At 45.6% G+C, this 25592-nt stretch overlaps 2 protein-coding genes across 2 annotated transcripts in view; both read right to left on the bottom strand.

Moving 5' to 3' along the window:
• Window positions 1-1097: 1097 nt before the first annotated feature.
• Window positions 1098-25592, bottom strand: part of LOC119386375 (zeta-sarcoglycan-like) — a gene marked incomplete at its 5' end in the record, with an annotated part of 259967 nt that continues 235472 nt past the window's right edge. Inside the window, one exon of the mRNA XM_037653690.2 lies at window positions 1098-2068. The remainder of the gene's footprint in view (window positions 2069-25592) is intronic.
• LOC119388376 (zeta-sarcoglycan) lies at window positions 2046-14247 on the bottom strand. The gene is made up of 8 exons (XM_037656081.2): window positions 14009-14247; window positions 9789-9908; window positions 9030-9131; window positions 6617-6704; window positions 5058-5177; window positions 4117-4189; window positions 3051-3174; window positions 2046-2259 (listed from the first exon to the last, which is right to left on the bottom strand). Exons 1-8 carry the CDS (start codon window positions 14243-14245, stop codon window positions 2089-2091), a joined length of 1035 nt encoding a protein of 344 aa, XP_037512009.1. The 5' UTR covers window positions 14246-14247; the 3' UTR covers window positions 2046-2088.

The raw sequence follows: 25592 nt of genomic DNA, 5'->3' as shown, positions 1-25592 counted from the left end.
CTTTTCTCGAGAAAGGTATTTCAACCTTTTCTCTCGAGGCGTCATGTCCAGCTTTGGCAGTGTCATCAGCCTGGACGTTGCCTTGTATTCCGCAGTGGGCAGGTATCCACTGTAGAACAATGCGGTGATTCAGTTCGCAGGCTTTCTTGCATAGACGTTTGATGTCCATTACGAGCTGTTCCTGCGTGCTTGGGGACTTCAGAGACTGCAGCGCCGATCTTGAGTCGGTGAAGATGACCCAAGACTCGGCTGTCTGGTCTACGATGTAATTAAGAGCAGCCCGTAGTGCAGCCAGTTCGGTGGCTGCAGATGAAGTACGGGGGAACTCTCATCAACGTACGCTTACGCTTTTGTAGATGGTTTTCAACTGTATACGGTAATTTAGTTTCTTTCTTTCTAAAACAACACTGGTTCCATGAGAACGCTCCTGAGTGAAATGTGGGATAAGTTCGGCTCACATTTAAAGCACGTTGAAGACGCGGACGAAAACAAGAAAATTCGAGGCCATTCCGCTATGTGAAAGAGGTTGACCAGCGGAGCTGACGGGCGCACTCCCGTCTCTGCTCTCATCGCTATTCCTCATAAGCGCGCTGCTCCTCGGCGATCTCATAATGCGCGGTCACCACGCACGTTCTAAGGACGACAGTACCAAAGTAGCGCCTATAGACTCGACTGACGTGGCGAAACACGTACTTACTACTTTTTATCACTTTAGCGCGTTAATTCTTCCACCGCTCCCTATAGAGGGCATCTGTAATGTATTATCAGTTTAATGCTTCAAATATACATTTGAATTGATTAAGCGCCTGATCCCCTTTAGGGAGCTGTGGAAAAACTAACGCATTAAAGTCAGTTCTTCCAGTGCTCTCTAGACGACACTATATGTTTTCGCATACGGATAGCGACACAAAGAAATTAAGGAGGTGTGCCGTACAACACTGCTGTAAAAAAAGAGGACAGGACACACTTGGGAATACAGCTTAGGACGTTGCGAGGCGCACCGTTGCATCCTGTTCCTTCCGAAGGGACAGGATGCAAAATAAAACCAGGAGACTCCCTTCGTAAACAATGATTGGGATACATTTATTTACAGACGCTCAATGTGACGCATAAGGCAACAATCTTCAGGCAACAAGCATACTCACCGTTCTACTTTTTAACGTTGAAGCTCTCTAACGAAAAACAGTTCACTCGCGGAACTGTGCGAAATTGACCTTTCCCGAACAGCGAGAATAAAATTATATTATAATTTTGTTCGTCCGCACTCCCGCGAGATGCCCGCTTAAGCCGTGTTTTGAGCCGTGTAGTTTTGAGCCGTGTAGGGCTCTACGTAATGAACCGGACGATTCACCTGTTTAACATCTCTGACTTTCATCGGTTGTTGTCTCTCGTTATTCATGCTCTAACGTCATTTACCTAACTCACTATTCGTTCCCCGCTTTAGTTATTGTTGTGAATATTCGTTCGAATAAGTTGTCTTGTTTTATTCAAGACGTGGTATATCTGATATCCGCTCTCCTTAGCCGTGCCATGATGCACTGATTATCAGCTGATATTAAGCTTCGTTTCCATTGTCCTCCAATACATATGAAACCTGCTATTCATATAAACGCAGTGTAACGCCAGCACAACACATTGCCTTGATGTAACCAACATAAAAATTTTCGTATCAGAACCACACGTTTACGTCAACAAGAGCCTTACTGATGTTAGTCAGCCAGCCCTCCCTGCGCCGTAGAAAATATGTGTATTAACTGCGAATAATGCGCATCTAACAACTGTCTTTCTTCACAGATCATTATTTTGACACATCGGTAACTGCACGCTGAGCATACGAACTCATTTCGTTGGCGCATCTAACTCGGCACAGTTCGGAGTAGAATTCAAACGCTGGGCAGGTCTCCTGCTTTTGAAGCCCCGACGTGGTTCACGACGATGTTCCTGAACATCTTATCACCCTGGTTGTTGTTCTTCTTCCACTCGGGTACTCGCTGCGTGCTAATATGCGGCATGCACATTCTCTAAGCTCGATCGCTAGCGCGTAAGCTTGATCTTGGCGTACACAGTTCTGGGTTGGCTGAGGTTTGTTCACTTGCAGACGCTGTCGTCCGCTCGACACTGTCCATCCGGCTCGGACAGGAACAACACACCAGTCTGACAGACACAAAGCTGAAACACGTTCTTGTAAGGGCTCCCCGATAGCGCCGGCAGCGGAGTCTTGAGGTTCTGGAACACGATGCGTTCCGAGTCTAGGAAGATCTGTGATGAAAGAAAAAACGAAACAGCCAAAGAAAGGTATAATGTTACGCACTTGTAATTCATTTAGCGCGGCAACGAATATTACGGCAGAACATACGTTTCTCTTTAGTGTCCTCTTAGGTTTTCGCAACTTTCCTAAAACCCGCCACGGTGGCCTAGTGGTTATGGTGCTCGACTGCTGACCCGAGGGTCGCGGGAGAGATTGGTGGTGGTCAAAACATTTATTAGCCATTAAATGGTTACAGAGAGGTGATTTGCCGCACTTGAGAAGGATGCGAAAATTCTTGAGGCCCACGTGCTTGGATTTAGGTGCACTTTAAAGAACCCCAGGTGACCGACATTTTCAAAGCCATCCACAACGGTGTCCCTCGTAATCACACCGTGGTTTTGGGACGCTAAACTCCAGCAATTATGTTATAACTGTCTTGGAAAAATTATGAACAGTCCTTTCCTTTTAATCAAAACTGGATATTGGTAACTGACCAACTTGTGAAATGTACAGGGCCTTCTTCTGCGTGCATTGTACGTTTCACATTTTTTATAGTTTTTTTTTGTCAGATGCAAGAGTACTCATTATGTGAAGCAGCAGAGCTGCACTTATGAACGTAAAATTCCAAATGTATCTTAGGCGTGATCTCTTGACCAAACATTTACAGAAATGTCCGCGCTGCCAACACAGAATCAGCCGGGATTTTCTTTTCTACGCAATGAGAATATTCATGGCAACGTTTCCCTAAGGCTGTACTGAGTTCACTAGCTTGAAAATCACTGCGCGTCATCGTAGTGTTTACCTCGCCTTGTCTTGACTGGAGAGTAAGGTTCCGGTGACAGGCGACACTGATGTCTCCGGCTTTTGACTCCACAAGAACGCCTTGCGGCGCTTCCACCTTTAGCCTTCGGGTAGGCGACTCGAGCCTAAAAGAAAGTATGCGTTGACATTATTAATAATAAACGCTTGTGCATGCGTTTTTTTCTAACAATTTTGCCTTGCATTTCACAAGTGTGACTAACATCTCAAGTCTGACAATCTCCTCTGCATCAGCCACGCGTAACGTATGGTATTCATGCATGACGTCATTCAATAGCCGCTCCGTCAGATGTCAGTGAACGCTACTGCACACAAAGAAACGTCCGTTTTACGTGGATGCGCCTTACTGGATGCGAAGTATCTTAAGGCGGAGTTCAATCCGGCGGTGGTGGTGGTGTGCGGCGTGACCAGCCTTACTGCGCATGCGCATACCCTCTCCACACACCTCCTCTCCACTCACTCTCTCCCCTCCCCTCTCCACTTTCCCCTCCACCTTCCCTCTCCCCCTCTCCCATACCCCTCTCCCCTCCCCCTTTCCACTCTTCCTCTGAAACGCGGGCTAGACATGCCGAAATTCTCTCCTGCGCAACGCCGCGATGAGCTCGAGCGCATGCGCGTCCCCTTCCCCTTCTCTCTCCTCTCCTACGCTGCCCCCCTCTCGCCCGCCTGTCGGCTGCGTTCCCCGCTCGCCCTGTGAGAATTAACGGCCAGGCTAGATGGAAGATACGACGCGCGTAGCGTCCCTCTTCGTGTTCCACGACGCGAGGTCGGTAGCATGCCCAAGGAACGCCAACGGAACGCGATCGTGCAAGTGCTCCGGCTTCGCATCGCCTCATGGTCCCCTTTAGCGGGAGATGGTGTAATTTTTTTTTATACATTGTCTTTCTTTCATCAAATGAATGTTTCCAGTAGAATGCGTGATTTGTTTGCCACTTTCAATCCACGCAAAGCAAACTGGATATGGCGTTAAGCAAGTGATGTTTTCTTTTCTTCTTGATGAATGAGTGTGAAATGCATAATTAGGCTACTACTGTTGCAAATGCACTTACTTTAGCTGCTTGAACGTCTCGGAGCGAACTAACGGTGTCTGCACCGATCCGTCGAACCTTACGCCTCCAGGACCTGAAAAAGAAGAGTAGTAGCGGAGCGTGTAGTTCTCGCTGAGCTTTCAAATCACCCTGTCACTGATGTACTCAACGGAGTATAAATATGTAGCTTACTTTACGGCCTCGTCTTCTTGTGGGTTCGACAAAGCAACATTCCCGCTTAAATAAAGACTTGCGCTCCGAGTCACTTACTGGCTTACGGCGGTTCGATATATAACCGTTACCTATGTATCTATCGCCTTCATAAAAATAAAGCACAGACCACTCATTGTCAAATAAACAACGGCTTTTGCACAAGGAAAGTCGCATCGGTAAAAATATCAAGTTAACACAGTCATTTCCTGTGCAGCGTTCTTACGCAAACAATGACTGACAGCATGCCTTTAGAAGAGCCTATTCAACGTAATATAAAAAAAAACTTAAACTGTTCTTTTTTTAATAACTCAGTTGAGTGCTCTGTAGTGCTCCATGTCGCTGTAGCTTCGACGTCAATGGAAGGTACAGGCTATTGACATGGAGCTTCCTGGCTTTGCAATGGACGGCATATGTTTTCAAGCGGAATAATTAAAAAAAAGAAACAGGTAACGTTAGCGAGGTCCGCTATTCGCTGCATCACACGGTAGAACATGTTTCTGGAGGTGAGTGAAGTATAATCAAAATTTTTGCTTTTAATGCGCGCTTTGTGGAGGAAATTTGAGCTGAGCGATGCCCGGATGTTTTATTGCACTTTATTCGGTATTTCGGTGCTTGATTTTTGCATGGTCATCTCCCTTTCGCTAAACAAGCTGCCATCTCGCTCGTAGCCGTCAGTATGAACAAAAACCATGAACGCTACCTAACTCCTATCTTTTCAATAGAGAAAAAAGGCGTGTGGAAATCCTTACCAGTGACTTTTAGAGAGTCAGCTGCCACTGTAACTTCGTCATCGGCAGCCCGAAATAACAGCTTTCCCCTAGAGTCACGAACTCTAAACTCGTCGGCGAAGGCTTCAACGATTGAATTTCCTGCAATGGACACGACAGTAGGTATATTGTGTTGCGGACGCAAGTAACATGCTTGCCAACAAAACACAGATACTTTTTTGTTTGTGTGTTTGCTTCGGTTACCCTGCAAAATCGCTAAGTAAAAGAACGGTAAGCGATGCCTCTAGCGCACGCTCCTTATAGATTCGTTGACCACGTCACTTATGCTCTACACTTCAGCGCATATAATATCAAACTTAACGTAATATCATGAACTTCATAGTGAAGTGTATGGGGCAGCGCTAGAACGAATACAAGGACGAGAAAACACAGGACGTGCGCTGTACTCACAACTAAAATTTTATTGGAAAAAAATGCTGCTTATATACCCAGCATCGTCCAAATCACTGTCATCAAAAGTGCCACGTGAACCACATCAGAGCGATATCAGCAGGAAGACAGCCTCGTGGAAATCATACACAGCATAAAAAACATACAGTCGATAAAAACAGTATACGAAGTAGCACTATACTATGCACGTGTACCAGAGATAATTTAATTCTTTAGATGAAAGGTCTTTAGATGAATACCGAAAAGACATGATTACGAAGTACGTGCTGACGTACTCAATTTCCCTCTCCCTTGTTTTCTTCTTTATGGTACAATTTATTTCTTAGTTGGGTGTTTGGTTTGCGACACACTCAAAACCTAGTACTACTTGAAAGTGAGTACAACATATTTCATGCGCCTGAGGGTGGCACGAAGCAAACGAAGACTGCCAATATATACGCGATTATGGGCCTCAACTACAGCCTAAGCTGTCGGCCCTACAGTTCTGTGATCTACTGCCTTCTTGAGGTCAGTGGGAAAAATAAATCAGTGAATCGAGATATAATTGTGCAGCGATTAGGCGACATATAAATTCGCTGGTCGTGGGTTCGATGCGCGCATGCGGGTAGACTTCGCTTTATCAGGTGAAGGTTGCCGAAATCCACGCGGGTTCGCGCTTAACCAACGTGTCACACACGTCTCGATTAGTTTCTACGGTTTATAAATGATACACCGCATTGAGGATTCGCACAGAATTGATTTGCAGTTTTTTTGTTACTGTTTGGAGGCCAACAACCGCTTAACGTCGCAACGAAACTGCGAAGTGCGCGGTCAAGATGACGCCCGTAAAGTTGAGAGATTACTGTGACAGTAACAAAATTATTCCCCTGTGCTAAACACCTAAAAACTGTGATTTTTAGAAATGATAGTTCCATTTGTTATCATGCAAATAACTAGAGAAACTGTTAGGCAGCCTCATCTGCATAACTAAGGACATTCGTTATGGCTGCGCACGTATGCTGATTCTTCATACATCTTATTGTAAAATGAGTACGTTTCGAGAAAGAAGATTGCACAAAAAGTTGATTTCAAATTATTCCCTCATAATGTTGATAATCACGGATAGCAGGTTAGAGATTGAATGTGCTCACCTATAAAAAGTCTATTAGAAATCTGCCCTTGGTTATTTCTGGCATTGAGCGTAATGTTCTTGGAAGACTCTATGTTGAGGGGTTGTTCCTGTAAATGAAAGGATGGTTTGAGCACATTGGTCATTAACGTGCAAAAATACAGCAGTTCACCAAAGAAAAGTACCTCTCGAAGTGATAAGAAGTTGCTCACAACAAATGTCGCTGGAGTTTCGGGAAAGGATTTTGCCAACATTTCGACAAAGGGTCCTGTCGGGGACATTTTGATGAGGGGACGACAAAGAGACTTTCGACGAGAGAACACGCCGAAACGTCAGTTCCAGTGACGTTGATTATTCGACAACTTCCAGTAACGTAAAACAATGCGGTTTAAAAAAAAAGCGGCTGCTAAGGAAGTATGGGACGTCAGTTCACTGTTTAACACCCTGTGTTCATAAAGTTACGGCATACATTCGCTCTCAGCCATGCAGTTAACTTTCCTAACGCAAAATTTCCTGCTTCAATGACGTGAAAAAAATCTTACTTCCTGTCCCATCTTACACACGTGTAGCTATCGACTTCTATTTAGCTGCGTCCCAGGAACTAAACGCGATGCGTCTGTTCGGAGTATGCACGGCAGCAAGTATAACACACACGAGTGCACCTGCATAAGTGCGCATTAGAGGCTTCGTATGTACATTCGATACTTCGTACAACTTATCTTCCACTCTCAGGTTTTATACTTGGTTTAGTGCACTCAGTGACCTGTTCCGATATAGACCGCGATATAAAAAGATAAAGAGTGTACGCAGTGGTCAACACGCTCAAACAAGCCACGCGCACACGTGCTCTAGCAAACAGAAAACAAGACACGCGATCACCCGGGTGCTTGTCGAAAGCCCGCCTATCCACCGAACATATTCCCGAACGCAGGACGGTCGTTACCAAACAGCACCGACTGGAGACATAAGAGTGCGCACTCCCGCAAAAACGCACGCACGTAGGCAACACCCGCAGGTTAAGGGCTTAATGAAGCTTGCGCGAGGTGCCCCGTGTCGTAGGCTTAATGAGACCCCACTGATTGCGTGCCAGCCATTATTAACGGCGCCACCACGCGGTGCTCTCTCCTCCTCCGTCTATGTGGATGGAGTTCCCTCCCGCTTCTCTCGCACGTGCGTCCCGCGACCATACAACAGGTAACCGGTGATGATCGTGGCATACCATTAACGCCTACGAGTCGAACCAAATGCGTACGGTCCATGGGTGCGCGGAAGACGGGGTGAGGATGTGATGGAGGGCTTCGACGGCGGCTTGCCGCGGAGGACCATTCGCCTTCCACCGCCCTACATGCGTCGTGGACACGAGTGGTTTGCCCCACGGTCTACATCGGCAACGGTTCTTGTTAGGCGCGAGTTGGAAATGCGCCCCCTCTCCGCCATCCCTTCCGATATGTTAGTCCTCTTCGTTTCCTCCCTCGGGATATAAAAGCATGAAGGAATAAGCGCGGACCTCACAATCATGCGGGAAGCAGGCGGTTCGAACGAAGCGTTTTCTGCGGGCGTGTTTAGTCGATGGTTTCGCGCATATAGGAACTGCGTAAGTGTGCCGCTGAGAAATGAGCCCGCGTCGTTGCGCTCGGTAAGTTTGCGTAGAGGAGATTGTGTGCGTGGGTATTTGAAGGGGCAAGCGGACACAAGGAGAGATGCGAATGGGCGGTTTGTTGAAACGGACCCGCAACTAAGTTTTGGAGTTCAGGAAACGGCGAGCACTAGCAGGCGTCTGTGGAGATTGCGAGCTTATAATTTACCCTAAAACGCAACGTAATTTAAAGAACCCACAGAAGTTCACTGCATGTTGAGAGGTCTTTCAGGTGTCCAAATTGAACGCCGCCGGAGATGACGAGGACTATAAGAGCGTCGGCAACGTCCTTGCTTAAATTTCTCAGATTCTCACATAACTGATACGTATAACACGATAACAATGTTTCCTTTGTTTTCCATGCGCGCAGCTTGAAGGCTCACCCACTATTCTGCAGCGATATTCGTCTGAAATACTCAAAACTAGCCCCTACCCATTGACACCCATTCACCCATTGACAGCTATGTTGATGTGCTCTTGGTAATACAACTTCAATACTCATTTTCCTTTTTGGAAGGCGCAATGCTAAACATTGGAATGCGTTTACTGAACTGATGCCCCCATAATACTTAGTACGCACAACCGGAGTTTTCTATGTTCAACAGCATTCGGAAACGAAATCAGAGATGTGACAACCACAAAATCGCTTTGTCAACTCGGCCTTTTTCATCAGTGTGTAGGTTATTTATGAGGCCTATACGAACGGCAGGTATTTATTGCCTTGCGCATATTGCCGGTAGTTCAAGCATAAACGCGAAAGTGTCTCGCAGCGCGACCTTTTTCAGTGCCATGAACTCACCCTCCTTGATCGTATTTGCGCGGCGTATAGAGAATTCAGGAACTCTGCTTCTCCTTCGAGCCGTACACCACGCTCCACGATGCGTAGTCGGCCCATGCCATCCTGACGGACAAACAAAGGCCGAGTAAATACAGGTTAGGACAAAAGTGCGCTGAAAATATTATTGCGCCGTTTGTATAAACAAGAAAGCTGGAGTGAAAATGTGAAAACAACATCTAACACTATTTCATGTGTATCCTAGAGTGCAGAAAGGTGTGCAGCATTTGTATATCTGCACTCTACTTTAGTATGGCTCGCCGCAAGTGCAGAAACTCGATACGTGCTCTGACGTTCGACGCTGTCCTTTAAATGACAAATTATAATACATCGATGAATAAACTGGTGTATTAGGAGGTAGGAGCACATGATTGCGTTCCTAATAAGCAGCGGAACCGCAGTGAACGACGGATAATCGTACTGTGGGCGTAAATTCACTTTTAACCAAGAAATTAATATTTTTTTCTCCTCTTCTCGATCGTATAAGGCCAGCGTTAGAATTCACATTGCAGCCTTAACCATCAAAGCGCAGAATCAGACTGTAACGTGGGGCTACATGCACTAGTTAGTCTGAAATATCTTTCCCTGCAAAATAATCAGTCGTATTATCCTGCCTGAAGCGAATTACGTCTCCAGCCTTAACATGGCACTCTCGTTGGTGCTGCAGCTAGCAGAAATGGGAAGTGCAGCTTTTATTGGAGAAGGCACGCACAGCTCACTCACCAGCGAGAAGTCGAGCACCCTGAGCACCCAGACCGTCAGCGCCACGTTCATGATGACCATGGCGAACAGCAGCGTGACCAGCAGGTAGAGACAGCGCTTACGCCATCCGTATATGCCCACCTGCATTACAAACAGCATCGAAAGAAATCTCATCAAATGCATGTGGCATTTATTGGTCTACTACCCCGTCATTTGGACCTACCAATCTGCTGGGTCTTTCACACCTACAAAACCGGACGCGGTTAATACATATGTGCACGCACGCGCATACGAGTGGCGTCAATAAATGTGTTAAGTATGTTGCGATGGCTGGATGTGTACAGTGGGGACGGAAAGAAATGCGAACAGCGCTGCGGGCTGTTTTCATCACGCTCTGACCTTGGTGGCAATGAAAAGATGCTGGATTGTTCATGATCGTATCATGGATGGCTGTAGAGGATTTTTATCACCATTCAGGCTGCAGCCGTTTGAAAATAAATGCGAAACAGCACATAATGTAGATGCCGCATGTTCGCGTTTCTTTCCATCCTCTAGGGCTCTAGCACCGAAGACCAATGTTCTAACACTACACAACACACAACAGAGGCTTTCTTTTTTTTGTGCCCGTATTTTCTTTAAGTGACTTAAGAGGTATCTATTTCGCAGGTCATGAAGAGGCCAGTAGTAGCACGCGTACTCACCTGATGATGCACGTTTTTTATATAATGAACTTATCTGGAACAAGTGCACTAAGCAATCTGGAAAGCAGGCCATCCTGCCGTGAGATTGCGTCATCAAGTGTAATAGGACGACTTTCAGAATGTCCCTGGTGCAAGCAAGCGAGCTAAGACGTTTGGCGCGTTTTCCACAACGCTGATGCAAATTTCTTCCGTGCAAGCCATTGCGATGAGACGCTTGGCACCTTTTCACAACGCTGACTAAATGTCGTCAAGTCCCGCTCAATCTAAAACATGTTCGTTTTCTACGTGCCCTCCAAACAAAACTTCAATTACCCACCGCAATGACAACTGTGCCGTTCTCGTACTTAGCATATTGTAGCAGGTTTGATGCTTCTGCCGCCGAAATCACATTCAAGAAGGGGGGGGGGGTAGCGCAATACAGTAAAAAACAAACAAAAGACCGCTCGTTTTTACTGTGATTTGTGTGCGTACCACAAAACACCAGCTGAGCCAAATTCATCCATAGCCTTCCTATATCCCTCCTGCTCTAATCTGACTATTGCATTGTACAGCCCCTTTGTTGCTTTGGGGTGGTACGCACCGTAAGTAATAAGCAAAACTTCAGGCAGAACACATCCTTTATGTCTGTCCATGTACGCGAAGCTCTATCGTTTTTATTTTCTAAAACCATGTAATGAAACCGAACCCTTATGCACAATGCGCAAGTTGCCTCACAAGTCACAATGTTGTTTTTGATATTCGCGCCATTCTGCACCTATGTACGATTGAATACCATGCTAAAGCATTGCGAAGCCAAAATGGCTACTGCTGTGGCTTGCTGTGGAAAGATAGCCCTCTTTTCTGCTCATTAAATGTATGTGAGGAGAGGTCGGTTCCGATGTGTGGATGCGGAGCCGACTACTCCTCTTCCCTTAGTTAATAGTTACCATCGCAAAGTAGTGAACAAGCAGAACGCTATGCAAATAGGCACATAGACGAACACTCATCTACTTGTAGCCCCAGTTCTCCAATACAAAAAATGTCCATTCAGCAGAGAAGTCCAGAAAACACATACATTCGTACAAACAAAATGTCCAAAGATAACATAAAAGCTCGCCAACGTGTTGTCACAGCCAATCATTAGGCACTTGCAAATTCTTTCTTAAATGCCACACTCTAACTGCGACAGTATGTTTGCATAAAAAAATGCTGCTCAAACACGAAAGAAGCACAAGAAACAGGTGCCCAAGAACATCGGTTGATAATAACAATACGAACAAAATATTTATCTGATTTATTATCTTTGTATTGCACTAAAAATTGCACTAAGGCTCTTCTTCTAACATTAAATTCTATAAAAGACTACGTATTCTATAAAGGCTACGTATTCGCAAAAAAATGTATTACGTTAAAAATGTTCTTAGGAGAACATTTCAGCCAATCTTGATGCTGTAAACATCATTAGCTAAGTCGGCCGGCCAATAGCAAAAATCAGTACAGAAAAAGTATTGTGAATTCGACCTGTGTTCTATACGAAACTGTACGTTGGAACGACAACCGCTTTTTACAAAACGTCCTCGCTGCGACCAATGTACGCCTTCAAGCGCATCGTTCTTCTTATCAAACGAACAGCACTTTAAAAACGTTCGACCAATTTATTTACAATGACGAAAATTCTCGAAAGTTTCTGCCTAATTTTCCAAGAGACGATTATTACGATGCACGATACATTAAGAAAACAACGCTGGTAAATAACAATTCAAACACCCAGTTCACGCAGTCGAGGCATAAAATGTTTCCCGTTTCAACGTTCGCAATCGGTGTTTACCGAGCATGGTTGCTCAATATTGCTCAAACCCTTATAAAACTCAACATAAACGTAAAGAATACGATTTATGAAAGCGAACCTGCGTTTCGAGAGCCTAATAACGAAGGCGAAACTCGTTTGTGCAGTCTTACTGCATGTAAGGTAGGCATCTAAGAAATCCGAATACGCGATGAAATCTTCCGCTGCTCCGCTCGGAGCTTTATGCAATGTCTCCTCTGCGAAATGGCTGTTATAGCGCTATTGTGCGTGTCAGTTGAAAAGCGACGAAAGTGTTTTGTGTACTTGTACCTTGGTGTAACAGTTGGTGCCCTTCTTTTTCTTTTCTTTTTCAAGGTCTTCCATGGCAAGGCAGCGCATTTACAGCAAGGATACGTACTACAGGCTTTTGGCAGCAGGAAAGGACGAACCCCCTGTGAAAGCCAGCCTACGCTGTTACTACTCCCATGGAAAGGCGGCGAGATGAACAATATTTATTTCATGTAGGCCGCTCTCGTTAGTGCCATTTACCGCGTCAAATCTCAAACCACCTCATTGCTGGTAATTTGGAATTCATGTAAGTTACGAACATCCTATACTGGGCACTGGCGCCACTACCACGGAACGGCCGGGAAGCTAAATTGTAGAACTGATATCGCAAGTGTGTTTACATGCGTACATACATACATACATACACACACACACACACATACATACATACATACATACATACATACATACATACATACATACATACATACATACATACATACATACATACATACATACATACGGAAAAAATTTGACGGAGATGGATAGAAACGTAGAAAACAGCATCATAGCTATCCTTGATATTCATTTACGATTCTTATACATAGGTTTGAGCACAGAGAGGAAGGGGTGGGTGGCAGAGAACTCATGGCGTTTCGATGCTTATGATTTTTATCGGAGTTGTCCTTATTTGTTTGCATCCTTAGTCAATGCCTACTGCCTTGAAAAGCACGCGGCAAGTGCATGGTGGAGAACGTTTTCGATTTCTACACCAAGATGCTACCCTTGAAGTGTTTTTCTTTTTTTTTTTGCGCTAAGGAGGGTCCGGAAAAGAAGGGGACGCATAGAAGACTGCTCGACAATCAAAAGCTTCCGTATATTCTAGCGCAAAAAAAAAAGAAAAAAATGATCGTTAATATTTTTAACCAGTTTGTACTAAAGTACCTGGTGCATGGCAGCAGGTGGTCTAATATATGCTGTGCACGAAATGAATTTGAGACGTATCGCAAACTAATAATTAATAATCCATCTTATAATCTGTTGCACCTTTTCATTTCTCGGTGTCTCCTATAGACAAGGCCACCACGTAGATAACCTGAAAAACGAAACGAACCAACACGCCAACGCAGAGAGAGGGAAAGAGATAAAAAATGAGGGAAAGGGAAGGAGGTCAACCAGAATTATAATAACCGGTTTGCTACCCTACACTAGAGGGAGCGGGAAAGAAAGATGGAAAGAAGAGCGGAGAAAACATTAGGTGTGCGAGAACAAAAACAACTAAGGTGCTGAACGGGAGTGCTACAGCCAGTCTAAGACCACTGCCAACCGAAAGTTCATTAGGGCCTTAATTGATTTCCGGTGCGACGACAGCTAGGGTCGACATTCTAATAATAGAAGCAAATGTAGCCAGGGGAAGGGGCTGCGATATAGCTTGGTCCATCAAACCGAGATCCGTGCGCAGGCCTGCGCGTTGTTCGCACCCTCACCTGCTGCTTCTGTACTAAGGTAGTGGCCCCAGCGTCCTCGTCGTGGCAGGCGACGAGGTCTTCGGCCACCACGGCGTCGACAAAGACGGACGAGCGGCGCTCCCAGGCTGAAGGACGGCGCGGACCCTCCCACACCGAGGAGCGGCGAGAGCCCGTGCCTGTAGCCGACGGCGGGGTGACCGTCAGCGACGGCACCAGAGGACCCGCCATTCCTGTCGCCGACCCAGACGACGCCATGCTCACCGGCACTCACCTGCGCACAACGACGTAACGATAGTTTTCTCAAACTTCTTTCGCAAATTTCCTCACACAGAATCAACTACTGTCTCACTAACTATCTACCAAAGTATTTTTGCGACGTCACACGTTAAGTTCGTTCGAGAATCTTCAGGTGGTGGCGACGCCCGTTGTCCGTTTTTGTATGTTTTGTTGCTTTACAAAGCTTCAAATCGGGCTATAATTTATCACATAATCTGTAACTCCGCAAGAGTAACCCACTAATCCACATTGAGTAAACGTTTGTCCTTGAGCTTCCTTTAGCACATCTTTAAATCACGTGGCCTCCGCGAACTTGTGCGGACGTTCCCCGATCACAGAGTCTTTGTCCCTAAACCTACCCGGAGTCATGCTACTGGAAGAGTCACCATTATCGTGCGGTACTTGCGTTCCGCGCGTGAATGATTTCTATATAGTTATCCAGTGAGACCGGAGACAAGCACAAGAGGTACAATTGAAGAAATGGTTCCGCTTATCGAAAGAGAAAAACTGCGAATTAGGTTGACAGATTTTAGTCTTATTTTCACGAAGTAAGGCCTTGTCAGAACTCCAACCATGTGCTACTGGAAGAAGATTGATGTTGCCGAAGATGCGAAAACCGAGGATATGTCGTAGTCGTGCTACATATTTTATGCGAACGAATAAACGAACCGATTTGGAGCCGTTTGTTTGTTGCCGCTATTATTTTCCTGATCAATGGTGATCAAACGTGGCGCCATAGCATTGTGTAGCTTGCTTACATTTCTCGCGCCTATTGCCGGCTGTGCACGCTGCTATTTCTTTCGTGTTCGTTGGCCCAAAATCAACATACATCTGTTTTGTTGTCACGTATGACATTATTTTGACTTGTGAGAGATCGGATTTATTTATTTACCTGTTGCACCAAATTCTGCATGCCACCTTAACGCAAGCTGTTAGTAGTGACGTCACGTGATCCCAGGGTATAATGAGCGTATTGTCGTATGACATCGATAACTAGGTATTTGTTCTATGCTTCGACAATGTTGTAGATATACTTCCTTTATACTGGCTAGCTACTCCAATAACAGACAAAAACAGACAAACAAGAGGATTCCGTGGTGGCAATAATAATAATACTACCTGGTGTTTTACGTGCCAAACCCCCGGTATGATCATGAAGGGCGCCGTAGTGGAGGGCTCCGGAAATTTCGGCCACCTGGCGATCTTTAACGTGCGCCTAAATCTAAGTACACGGACCTCTTTACCATTTTGCCTCCATCGAAATGCGACTGCCGCGGCCGGGATCGAAACCACGACTTTCGGGTCAGCAACCGAGCATCGTAACCACTGTACCGCCGCGGCTGCTGATGGCGGTAGTAGGTAGTTAAGTATAGCGTATCACAAACATATGTTACTGACACTAATGTATGGGCACTCTGTAGGAAATAGATGAGTTCAATTAACTCTGTTTATACACAAAGCATTAATGGATAATTGTTCTTGCCTTTCACTTATTTTTCAGACAGCTGCATATTAGGGAAATAATTGATTGCCCTATTCCGTAGATTAACATTGTATCGATCAATAGCGTAACATCATACCTAAAAAAAACATAAATGCCTGCAAAAGCACTTACTCAAAACAATTTAATGGGAGGGCGTTCGTTTCGGAGCATACATAGCAGCGTGAGTGATGAAGAAGGCTGGCCGAAAAGCAAATAGTATAACAGAACAGAGAAACGATTCGGCCATAATTATAGAGTGGACGGAAGCTTATTATAGCTCAACATTACAGAGCATAGATGCATCCTACGTTTTACACGCGTGTGGGAAACATACTGGACTATTCTCCAACGCAGGAAAGCCAATCAAAAGCCTGTCGTGTTGCGACATCGCAAGTCACACATGGAACACTTGTACTACCATATAATCTAAATCACAGGTTAACTGAAAAAAAAAAAAAGATTGATTGTTTCCTGTGAAGGGGGACTAGTACGAATAATAATTTGTTCGCAGCGGTATCGCAGAGCTGGTAGTTATTGATTGTAATATAAAAACGAATCTTGTAGTTTTCTTCTTCAAAACATCCTAATTCAGAAGCCGATATGTAGCGGTTATCCGCCTGTGCTGTGTCTGCTATTGACATAGACTAAAATAATTAACTGGTTGACTAACGCCAGGGCAAACTGACTCGATGATTGATTGATTGATTGATTGATTGATTGATTGATTGATTGATTGATTGATTGATTGATTGATTGATTGATTGATTGATTGATTGATTGATTGATTGATTGATTGATTGATCTAGACACTGAGTGGAGTCCCTAGATAAAAACGATCCTTTCGACGCTTATTCGTCAAGCGAATCCTCTCAGGGACACATGAGATATTTTCACTGACAAAACTGAAAAGAGGCAAATATCGCATATGATGGTGTACTCTTTAAAAATGCTGCACGTTGTTTTGTAAAAAAGCAATAAGGTAGCGTATTTGATTAGCCGTCGGGTTATGGCTTAGATGTACGAAACATAAATGCGCATGAGCAACAAAACGGAATCTCAAGTAGTAGACGAAAACTTTATTTTTGTTCGTTTTGCTTGTGAAGCAAGCGCACCTTGAAATGTATTGTTGGGCTAGTTCTGTGGCGCCGTTAGCCACACCTTGACGTTTCCCAACACGCAACCTGAACCCTGAGAAACATTGTACTTCTTGATAAGCTGCTCGAACTGAAAACAAGATAAAGCCAAGCCTCGGGGCCCATGTTGTTATTATATAGGTATAAGATACACCAAGCAGTGACATTAGGTGTACTCAAAAGGCTAAGTACAAGGGTCCCAAAGAGCACTGTTACACCATAGAAAGTGCACCCCTCCACACCTGTCACAGCCATATCCTTTACCGATAAAGCGATGCGCCGGACCCCTATATGTCGACACGGTGTTGTTCGGAGGACCTCGCCTCGTAGCCGGATCAGCAGCCGTCGTAAAGGCATAAACCAAGCTTGCACCGTACCTCGAGGGACGCCACTACGACATCGCCAAAACGCGAGATACGTGGCGACAAACTTGCCCGATGGGACACAAAGAACCCCCTCCCAAACTGTCACCATCTGGAGGAGATTTACGAGTCGAGTTTTTTATTTCTCTGCGCGGCGACAGCTGCGCCCTTCTGTTCTGCGCCAGAGAACCGAATGAAGAGCTCGAGAGGCATTTGATATCCGATGTGGGCGCCACTATCGAACGCGTCATTTACGATGGAGCCGGTGAAACGCTTGTTCAGCCGGTTTGTAACGCTGAGTGGGAGTTTATACATGATTTGCCTGTGGGCCGTAAACAGCGCGAGGTCCTCGATATTAATCGCACTCCGGCGCTACTCGGCTAGGTTGACCAACTAATGATGCGCTACCGTGTGGTCCTCACGGCAGGCTAATTTGACTATTATCATATGCAAACAAACGAACGACGAAACTGCAGATGTTATTTGTCACAGCAAAAGGAAAGGCGAAAGGGCAGGTGCAAAGGTACGTTGATAGGTGAGCCCCTCTTTCTGGTAACTACGTTACCTCCGCATATAGATGAGTGATCTACTCGTGAGAAAGCACAGGTATTGGATGGTATGGTTGACTTCGAAAAGCACGCATGAAATTATGACGTCAGTAGCGCCATGCATAATGGTGACACGCTCTTTCGGGGCACGGTAGTATTCATAAACGTGCAAGCAACGTTCCAGCTCTCAAACCAAGCGATACTATGGATCTTCAGTGACTCTTCACTGTCTGAGTGGCACCTCTTCACCAGATGCACTTTTTCTGTTTCTCAACTGCACAACGGCGTCCGGAGGACATGCCAGAGTTTGCTTGGTGAGTCAAGGGTGCTTACGCCTTCATCCAAACTTGAAATAAAAAGAAAAATTGAGTGGATGCCTACGTGGGCTGCAGATAGACGAAGGGTGTCTCAAGTGTACCAAGTCCTCAGCGGAGTCCACTACTGAGAACAGAGAGTCTGTCGCCACGCTGGTAACCTAGGGGGCATCGAGATCGAACGTCGAGAGCGACTATAGGCTTCGGCTGATGTGCGCAGGGCCTTCACTTCGATTGGAAAAGTCTCCACATTTGGCTGTAGATATAGTGAAGTGCGGACCTGTGTCGTTTTCGAGAGCTCTCCTCCAGGCAGCAGTGTAGTGCACTCTGCACCCGTGGAGAGAAAGTAGTAGGACGGGCTATAAGGTGGGCTTTGACAGAATAATCAATGACTTCATTTATTCTGTAGTTCTTTTTTTCGCTCAGCTTCACAATAAGTTAAAACGCTAAGTATAATGATAATGCCTGAATGAGCGTGGAAACGCTGGAATAATCTAGTGTTATAAGAGAAACTCTGGAAACAATTACATGAAGAATAAGTCAATAGAAAATGCCATAGAGATTCCATAGGGGGCGTTATGCTTCGCTTGCGCCCCCAGTGCTTTCCTTGGCTTGATTATCTGCTGGCTTCATGTGGTAGCGTCTAACAAAAACGTGCTGCTCGTTCCATACGCCTTCTTTCGTTCAGGGGTGTGGCGCCGTACATAAATTCATGTGCACTTAAATGCCATGCAAATTCTAGCTTCGACTCCAAGCGCACAATGCGCACATCTTCCTCTCAAAACGCCTCTTATTACGCATGCTTTAAGGTGCTTAATAGTGAAGCATGTTCATTCACTGCAAATGTATCGCGTAAAACGTTACCGCAGATTTAAGCCACACAGACGCATCAAAATGTGTGATAGAATGCGTTCAAGTCATCGCTGATAAAAGCACTCTAAATTTATCGGTTGTGACTGCCTGGGTATGGGCGGTGAACCCTGATGATATGTGTGTGCGCGTATCACTTGTTATCTCTTTCCTCCTTGCTTTATGTGATCTGTTTCCCCCCCCCTCCCCCCTACTCCCGTGTAGGGTAGCAAACCGGCTACAACCTGGTTAACCTCCCTGCCTTTCCTTTGCCTTTTTCTCTCCTTCTCTCTTTCTGAAATTAAGACCAGGATACAGCATTATATAAGGGAACTGACCACGTGTGGCCTTTGGTATTTGCCTTAATTTGAATGAACGCTCAGGGGGGAAATGAAGTAGGTGGTGGTACCCAAGACCGCGGAGGCTCTTTCCACCTCTCACGGCGAATGCGAATGCAAACTTCTCAGCCATTCCTCACGCCTGCCATCTCGACTTCGCACTGTCCCATAAGCAAACGCTTCCGGAACCGGAGCGCGGAGCCCCTTTCTCCAGGCACGTTGGGTACGCTGTCACCGCACTGGCCGGGCGAGTCTGTGTGTTTGCGCCCACCTCTTCTATACCGATGGCCGGGCTCGTCTTTCACGAGCGTCCTTTTACTTTGGCCGAACGGTCACTTCCGGTAAAAGCGTGCCGCCGTCATTTCCGAAATACGACGCCCACTCCGCACACTGCACTACGCAGCTGATGGATTGCTTGGGGGATGTAACAATGATCACCCGGAACACAAACGCCGCATCGGTCTTCTTCAATTTTAGCCCAGTCGTCCCGTAGAGCACGGCTCATGAAGACGCACACTTTATTTAATCATTATTTTTTTCAATAGTTGTGCTCTGCGCATATTTATATTAAAAAATGGCTTTGCCGCTCATGCTTGCTTTGTTTGTTTAAACAACTCAACTGCATCGAATAAACATATCGCATTTCAAGCCCGGGACTCTTGTAGGAGTTTTCAGCTTAATACTTGTTTGACTATCTTTAAGCTTCTAATTTTCAGATATACGTAAACGAACGCAGTAGCACTGCCGCTGGCCGTGCCACTGTGTTCGTGACAGTAGCATGCAGTCAATGGTTCGCGCTTCGACAAATAATAGATACATTTTGAAAACGTATATGATCTTAGCCTTCTTGTGCTGCAACTGTACAAATATTGCTGAAAATTTTGTTCATGCGATTGAACCAAACAACCAAGGTAACCACAACTCCCCAAGAGCTAAAGAATTTACAAGTAAATTTACACAACTTCTCCTCCGTAAATTTTATCCTCCTCCTCCGTAAGCCGTCTTTCTATCGTTCACCTCGCTGTCACGAGGGGCTTCGGTCCGCGGCAACGCTGCAGTCATTGCTCGTGCACGAGTCTCCAATATCATATTTTCTCGGTGGCCGTCCTTCAAGTGCCTGTCACTCATGATGGCGATCCGAATGACCCGCGTGCGTATTCCCATTGGTGACCAAATGCGAACAATACTGACGTTGTAGGGGTTTAGCAAATAAAACACGGGCCGATTTTCGTTGTAACAATATTCGTACAGGGGGTGCTATTTTTAACCGCCCACTTCTAATTAGCGAAGTTTATCTTACTTCATTATAAAACGTCCCCGCTTGATTACGTTAAGCAGGTGTGACCGTGAGAATGCTTTCGCAAATTGTTTTTATTGTTATCAACAAGAAAGTCTATTTAATTATTTTACAACACCATTGTTTTTGTGTACTAAATTAGACCACGCGACGGTCTCATAGGGCGAGTGATATGAGTATACACATAACAAACTTAAACGCACGCAGCTAGAACCATTTGAAGCGTAAGGCCACCTCACTTGCACAGAGCAGTAGGAAGCTTGTTAAAGGGCCCTTCTAAAAAATATTCTTGCTCTGCGGTACCTCTTCTGAACTGAATCGCAAAGCCCAGAGCTGTTCTTGAATTCTACCGGTGTGGTAAGTGCACTATTGTCTCTCCGCCTGCATGCTGGTCGCGTGCTCCTCCCGATTTTGTGGTGCTCGTTCTCGCCGTTCTCGCTTTCTCTGAATGTATGGTCGAAACTCAATTTTCGACGAGGGAATGAAATTCCTGCTACGAAGTCGTGTTTTCTTTCCGTGCGAGTTGGCAATACTTCTCCCTGTATAACAAAGCCTTCTAACCGCACCTTTTGCCTGCGGTCCACGTTCTACGCAGTTGTTTCCATAATGAACCGGATTTCTGCTGCCAAACGCTTTCGGCAGAAACAGAAGTCTTAGTGGAAATGAATGGAACCAAATTTGAACGTAAACGAGTAAGTCTCGGCAAAACGATTCGTTCAGTTTTTGAAGGCGTGCCTCCCACTTTGTGAGCGCACCTTTGCCGCGGCGACGTACTCGTTTCTGATTCGGCCTGCAAGGTCGCTTTAGCTAATTGACGTTCATTTTTATTTGCCTGCTTATGTGTTCAGCGAAGAACCTTTTTTCGCTCGCTTATTTCTCCACGCTGTTATACATTTCCTCTATGTATGATAATGAAACGGATTCTCTTCCTGTTGGCTCCGTGCTCTAGTGCACGAAGCTAGATTACTTCTTGCTTCGTTGTGATTCTTTGAACCTCCACATAAAGCTCAATAGGTGCTGTACAGACTTAAATGAAGAGTAGCTGCCTTCGGACTTTATTGAACCCACGACCTCGTCTTTAACTGCACGGATCCACAGCCAATGAGTTATGGTACTGACTAATTGTGTTGCCAGCTAGTAAAATGTTTGAGTAAAGGAGCACCTTTCCTGTACACGCTCTTGTGTTTCCCGTACTGCGTGGCGCTCCCCTTCGCTACAAGTATGTCACACCAACCAGCCCAGCAGTTCACTACGTTGTAGCAAAAGGCTGTTAACGATTGAAATCGTATGTCAACTTGCCTACTAATACGCAAACAATCAAATGCTCAATCGTTATCGGATTTCAAAAGAAGAAATAGTGCACAAATAAACAAAAAAAAAACTTAATGAGCCGTTACACTCGGTGAAGGCGGACGAGCAGCGAAGCAGTTCAGCACACGGCAACAGAGGTGGCAATTTTTTTAAGGGTACAGAAAGACGCCGAATTCTAAAATTTAGTGTGCGCTCCTTTAAAGCACCTCAACCTCGATTTGCGTGGTCCAGAAGGGCAGCGCGTAGGTTATTTATTTATTTATTTATTTATTTATTTATTTATTTATTTATTTATTTATTTATTTATTTATTTATTTATTTATTTATTCATTTATTTATTTATTTATTAGTGGACCAGTGGTGAGCAGTGGGGTTTGCCCAAATTCTTTGCCTCATACCTGTTTGCTGTTGAGTGGGTAACTGTTCGCGCAGTTACCAATGGCCTAGTTATGTACAACTTCGTTGTAAAAGAGAGGTGACCAGCGATAACACGTTAGCTATCGCATCAGGAAGTGGTGTAGTTTTTGCCGCGTTTTTTCTTTTTTTTTTGCACAATGGGAGCATACAAAAAGGTACACATGAAGCCTCCGTAAGTTTTCTCAGAGGGACTGCTCCAAAAGGGCGCTTGCCGTCGGATGCTCGCCTTTCTTTCCCGGACCACTCGACGCCTTCGTTGTTGCTTCGTTTCCCCTTGGGACCGGACCCGGCTGATTGGTTCATTCGACCGTTCTTCAGTCACTTACCAGCAACACTCCCGCTCCTCCTTTGCGGCCCTCTATCTCTCCCGTTTAACCTTACAGCCAAGTGTTCCCGGCGAATGTTCTCTCGAGGATTTCGCGCGGGGCAACCTCTTCGTTCGTTCGAGAAACCCTTTTTTTTTCTCACCCTTTATGAGCTGCTTTGAAAAAAGCGATTGAGTGGATTAGAAAGGAGTAGATTTAACGGCTCAGCCATACACACTCGGAGGTGACCTTAGAGAAACCATTCACGTACGTTTGTTGACATATTTGTAATAATCCTGTCAACCACGAGAAAGAGAATTACTGACTTTACCATTACCTGAGGAACATGCGTCTTCAGCTACCTCGTAATTTTTTTTTTTGTCCTCTGCTGTATATAAACACTATCTCCATACGTTAATTGTACGGGTGCTTCTAGGGCTTCAATGCGTGAGCATTCACGCCGTCAAGTAAGACCGCCTTGCCATAATCCGCAAGTGCGCTTCCCTGCGCTGCATATTTGCCCAACTAATAGCGGCACCTGTCTTGCTTAGAGTGGGGACGAGGTCCTAGTTGCACGTGCTGGGTATTGTCTATTATGCGTGTTTATGTCAAGAGAGCCGAGTCTACATTTTCCACGTCATAGCGTAAGCAAAATGCGCTTGAACACGCTGTTTGTAGTAAGTGACTAGCCGCCATTAGTTGTGCAAATTACATAGCAGGAAAGCTACCTTTACAATTGTAAAAAGGGTCTATATAAATGACAGTACAACATGAAAGAGGCAAAGCTTAAGTCTCGTAAAATACGATGTTTTCCGCCATCCCGCTAGTGATAGATGCATAGGCGTGCGCAGGGTTCCCCATCAGTTGGAGGGGGGGGGGGGCAAAGTTTCATCGCAGCCCCCCCCTCCCCAGCCGCGTTGGTCGAGTCCAAAGGACAACATGCTTGACAGCGGATGAAAAAAAAATGAAAATGAAGCGATCACATGCTTCTCACAATGGCCTGCCTTATGTCCCTGGCTTTCCGGGAGTAAATATGCGAAGTAAACAATTATTGGAATGCAACATCAGGGGCCTTCGGCCGCCATTATCGACAAAAACCTGCATGGCCATAACCCTTCTCTTTAAACAGTGACGGACACCTTACGTCTACGTGTGTAAACGTAAGGTACAGACTTTTAACCCCCCCCCCCCTTTCATTAGGGGGACGAACGCCCCCCCCCCCCCCCCCCCCCGCCTCGGCCCCCCATCGTGCGCACGCCTACGGATGGATGCCAGAACTAAGCAGCTCAGCTTAGTAATAACGTTACAGTTACGCCGATGTGACGCCTCGAGACGCGGCTGCATCGAGTGCATGCGCCGTATTCAGGTGCTTCGCTTTTCTTTTAAAGACGGTAGTCTTTCTCGGGGAACTTAAACGCAGAAATTTTGGTCTGTCTGTCTTCCTGTTTGTCTGTCTATCACCCGATTCAGCCACCCGGCCAAAGTTGAACCACTTGCTTACCGCCCACCCAGCTCGAACTGGTACGGCTGTTCATACTTGTGAACGTTGTCGATCAAAAAAATCACAGCATATCCACGGAGTGAATGATGATGAGTGGGCGAAGCTGCGGAGGTTCATCGGTAAACCGTGAATCTTCCGTGAATTCTGCCCAGTACATCATCACCGACGTGAGATCGGGCACGTTTATACTAAAGGTTCGATGAGAGTTATGACGACTTGCAGCTCACTTTAATTTTACATGTACGCTGTGAATTTTCATTGTTTAGAAAACATCTGGCGTCTTTCGTTAAGCAGCTGGCGTCTTTTCGTTTTGCTTTAGAAACATCTGGCGTCTTTTTGTTTTGCTTTTAGAAAACATCTGGCGTCTTTCGTTGGTTTATTTCATCAATCAACGGTGTTTTGAACAAAATTTTTATTGTTTAATCACGCACAGGAGAAATCTCACCAGGCACTACCTTGGAGGTAAACAATGGCTGCTAATGGGAATGAGAGACAGAAGAAGTCGGCTTTTAGCTAACATTTACACTTCTACTTCTACTAACGTTTCCTACTGGAACATGCCAATGGCTGCTAATGGGGAATGAGAGACAGAAGAATTCGGCTTTTAGTTAACGCGCACGCTGCGAATTTTTTATTGTTCAACAACGCACAGGAGAAATCTCCCACCGGCACCACCTTGGAGGTAAGATCTGGTACTAGCGTTAAGACTGGTTACGCACTACGACGGGGACGAACGGGTGCCGCTTTAAGGAGCTTCACCCCTAAAAGTAAATATTACGCATATCTGAGGCGCAACATCACTAGGTAAGTATTAGGTGGTGTGTTCCTTTAATAGAAAATACATAGATACGCAATTCTAAAGAGCCGAGTTTCTTAAGCTGCGCTAAATATACGGCTGCGCTGAAAATGCGACGCGCCGACGAATGCTCTCTGCCACGGAGGAAGGAAAGAACTTTCCTCCTCCGTGCCCTCTGCACAAGCTCGTTTCCCGACGTATTTCCAGGTAGCGCCCATATCTCACGCAGCGTAGAGTTACTGCATATGCTACTTTTAGGTAGCAGAGTTGCGCATCTGTCTTCCAAACGCCGCTAGCAACCATGCGTTGCGGAGAAGCTGACGCTGGGGCCAAGTTTTGTATTTCTCGATGGCGCCGCTGCAGCGAACTGAATTGACACTAGTCATTCACATTAAAGTAAATCACCGGTCTTCGACACGCCAAACATGTCGACCGGTGACCCGGTAGGCATGTCGCCTGCAAAAACGGAATGAGTCTTCGCGACATAGCCATATGGTTGCTAGCCAGACCTATGCGCAACTCTGCTACCCAAAGGTAGCATATACAGTAACTTTAACGCAGCGCTCCTCTATCGTCTTTCGACATTTGCAGCGAAGCACGCAGATACGCGGCCATTTTTTTTTCTTTTTTAAGCAACGCCTTCACGATATCGAATCGATTCGAGTGATAAGC

The sequence above is a fragment of the Rhipicephalus sanguineus genome, chromosome 3 (genome assembly GCF_013339695.2).
Source record: "Rhipicephalus sanguineus isolate Rsan-2018 chromosome 3, BIME_Rsan_1.4, whole genome shotgun sequence".
Taxonomy (NCBI): domain Eukaryota; kingdom Metazoa; phylum Arthropoda; class Arachnida; order Ixodida; family Ixodidae; genus Rhipicephalus; species Rhipicephalus sanguineus.
Note: the sequence above shows the minus strand (reverse complement) of the source record. Positions and strands in the feature narration are given on the sequence as shown.

Coding starts and splice junctions, on each gene's coding strand:
- LOC119388376 (XM_037656081.2), bottom strand. CDS start 14,245: ATGGCGTCGTCTGGGTCGGCGACAGGAATGGCGGGTCCTCTGGTGCCG. Junction 9,909..14,008: donor CCTTAGTACAGAAGCAGCAG/GTGAGGGTGCGA, acceptor TTTGTAATGCAG/GTGGGCATATACGGATGGCG. Junction 5,178..6,616: donor TTCTAATAGACTTTTTATAG/GTGAGCACATTC, acceptor TGTCCATTGCAG/GAAATTCAATCGTTGAAGCC.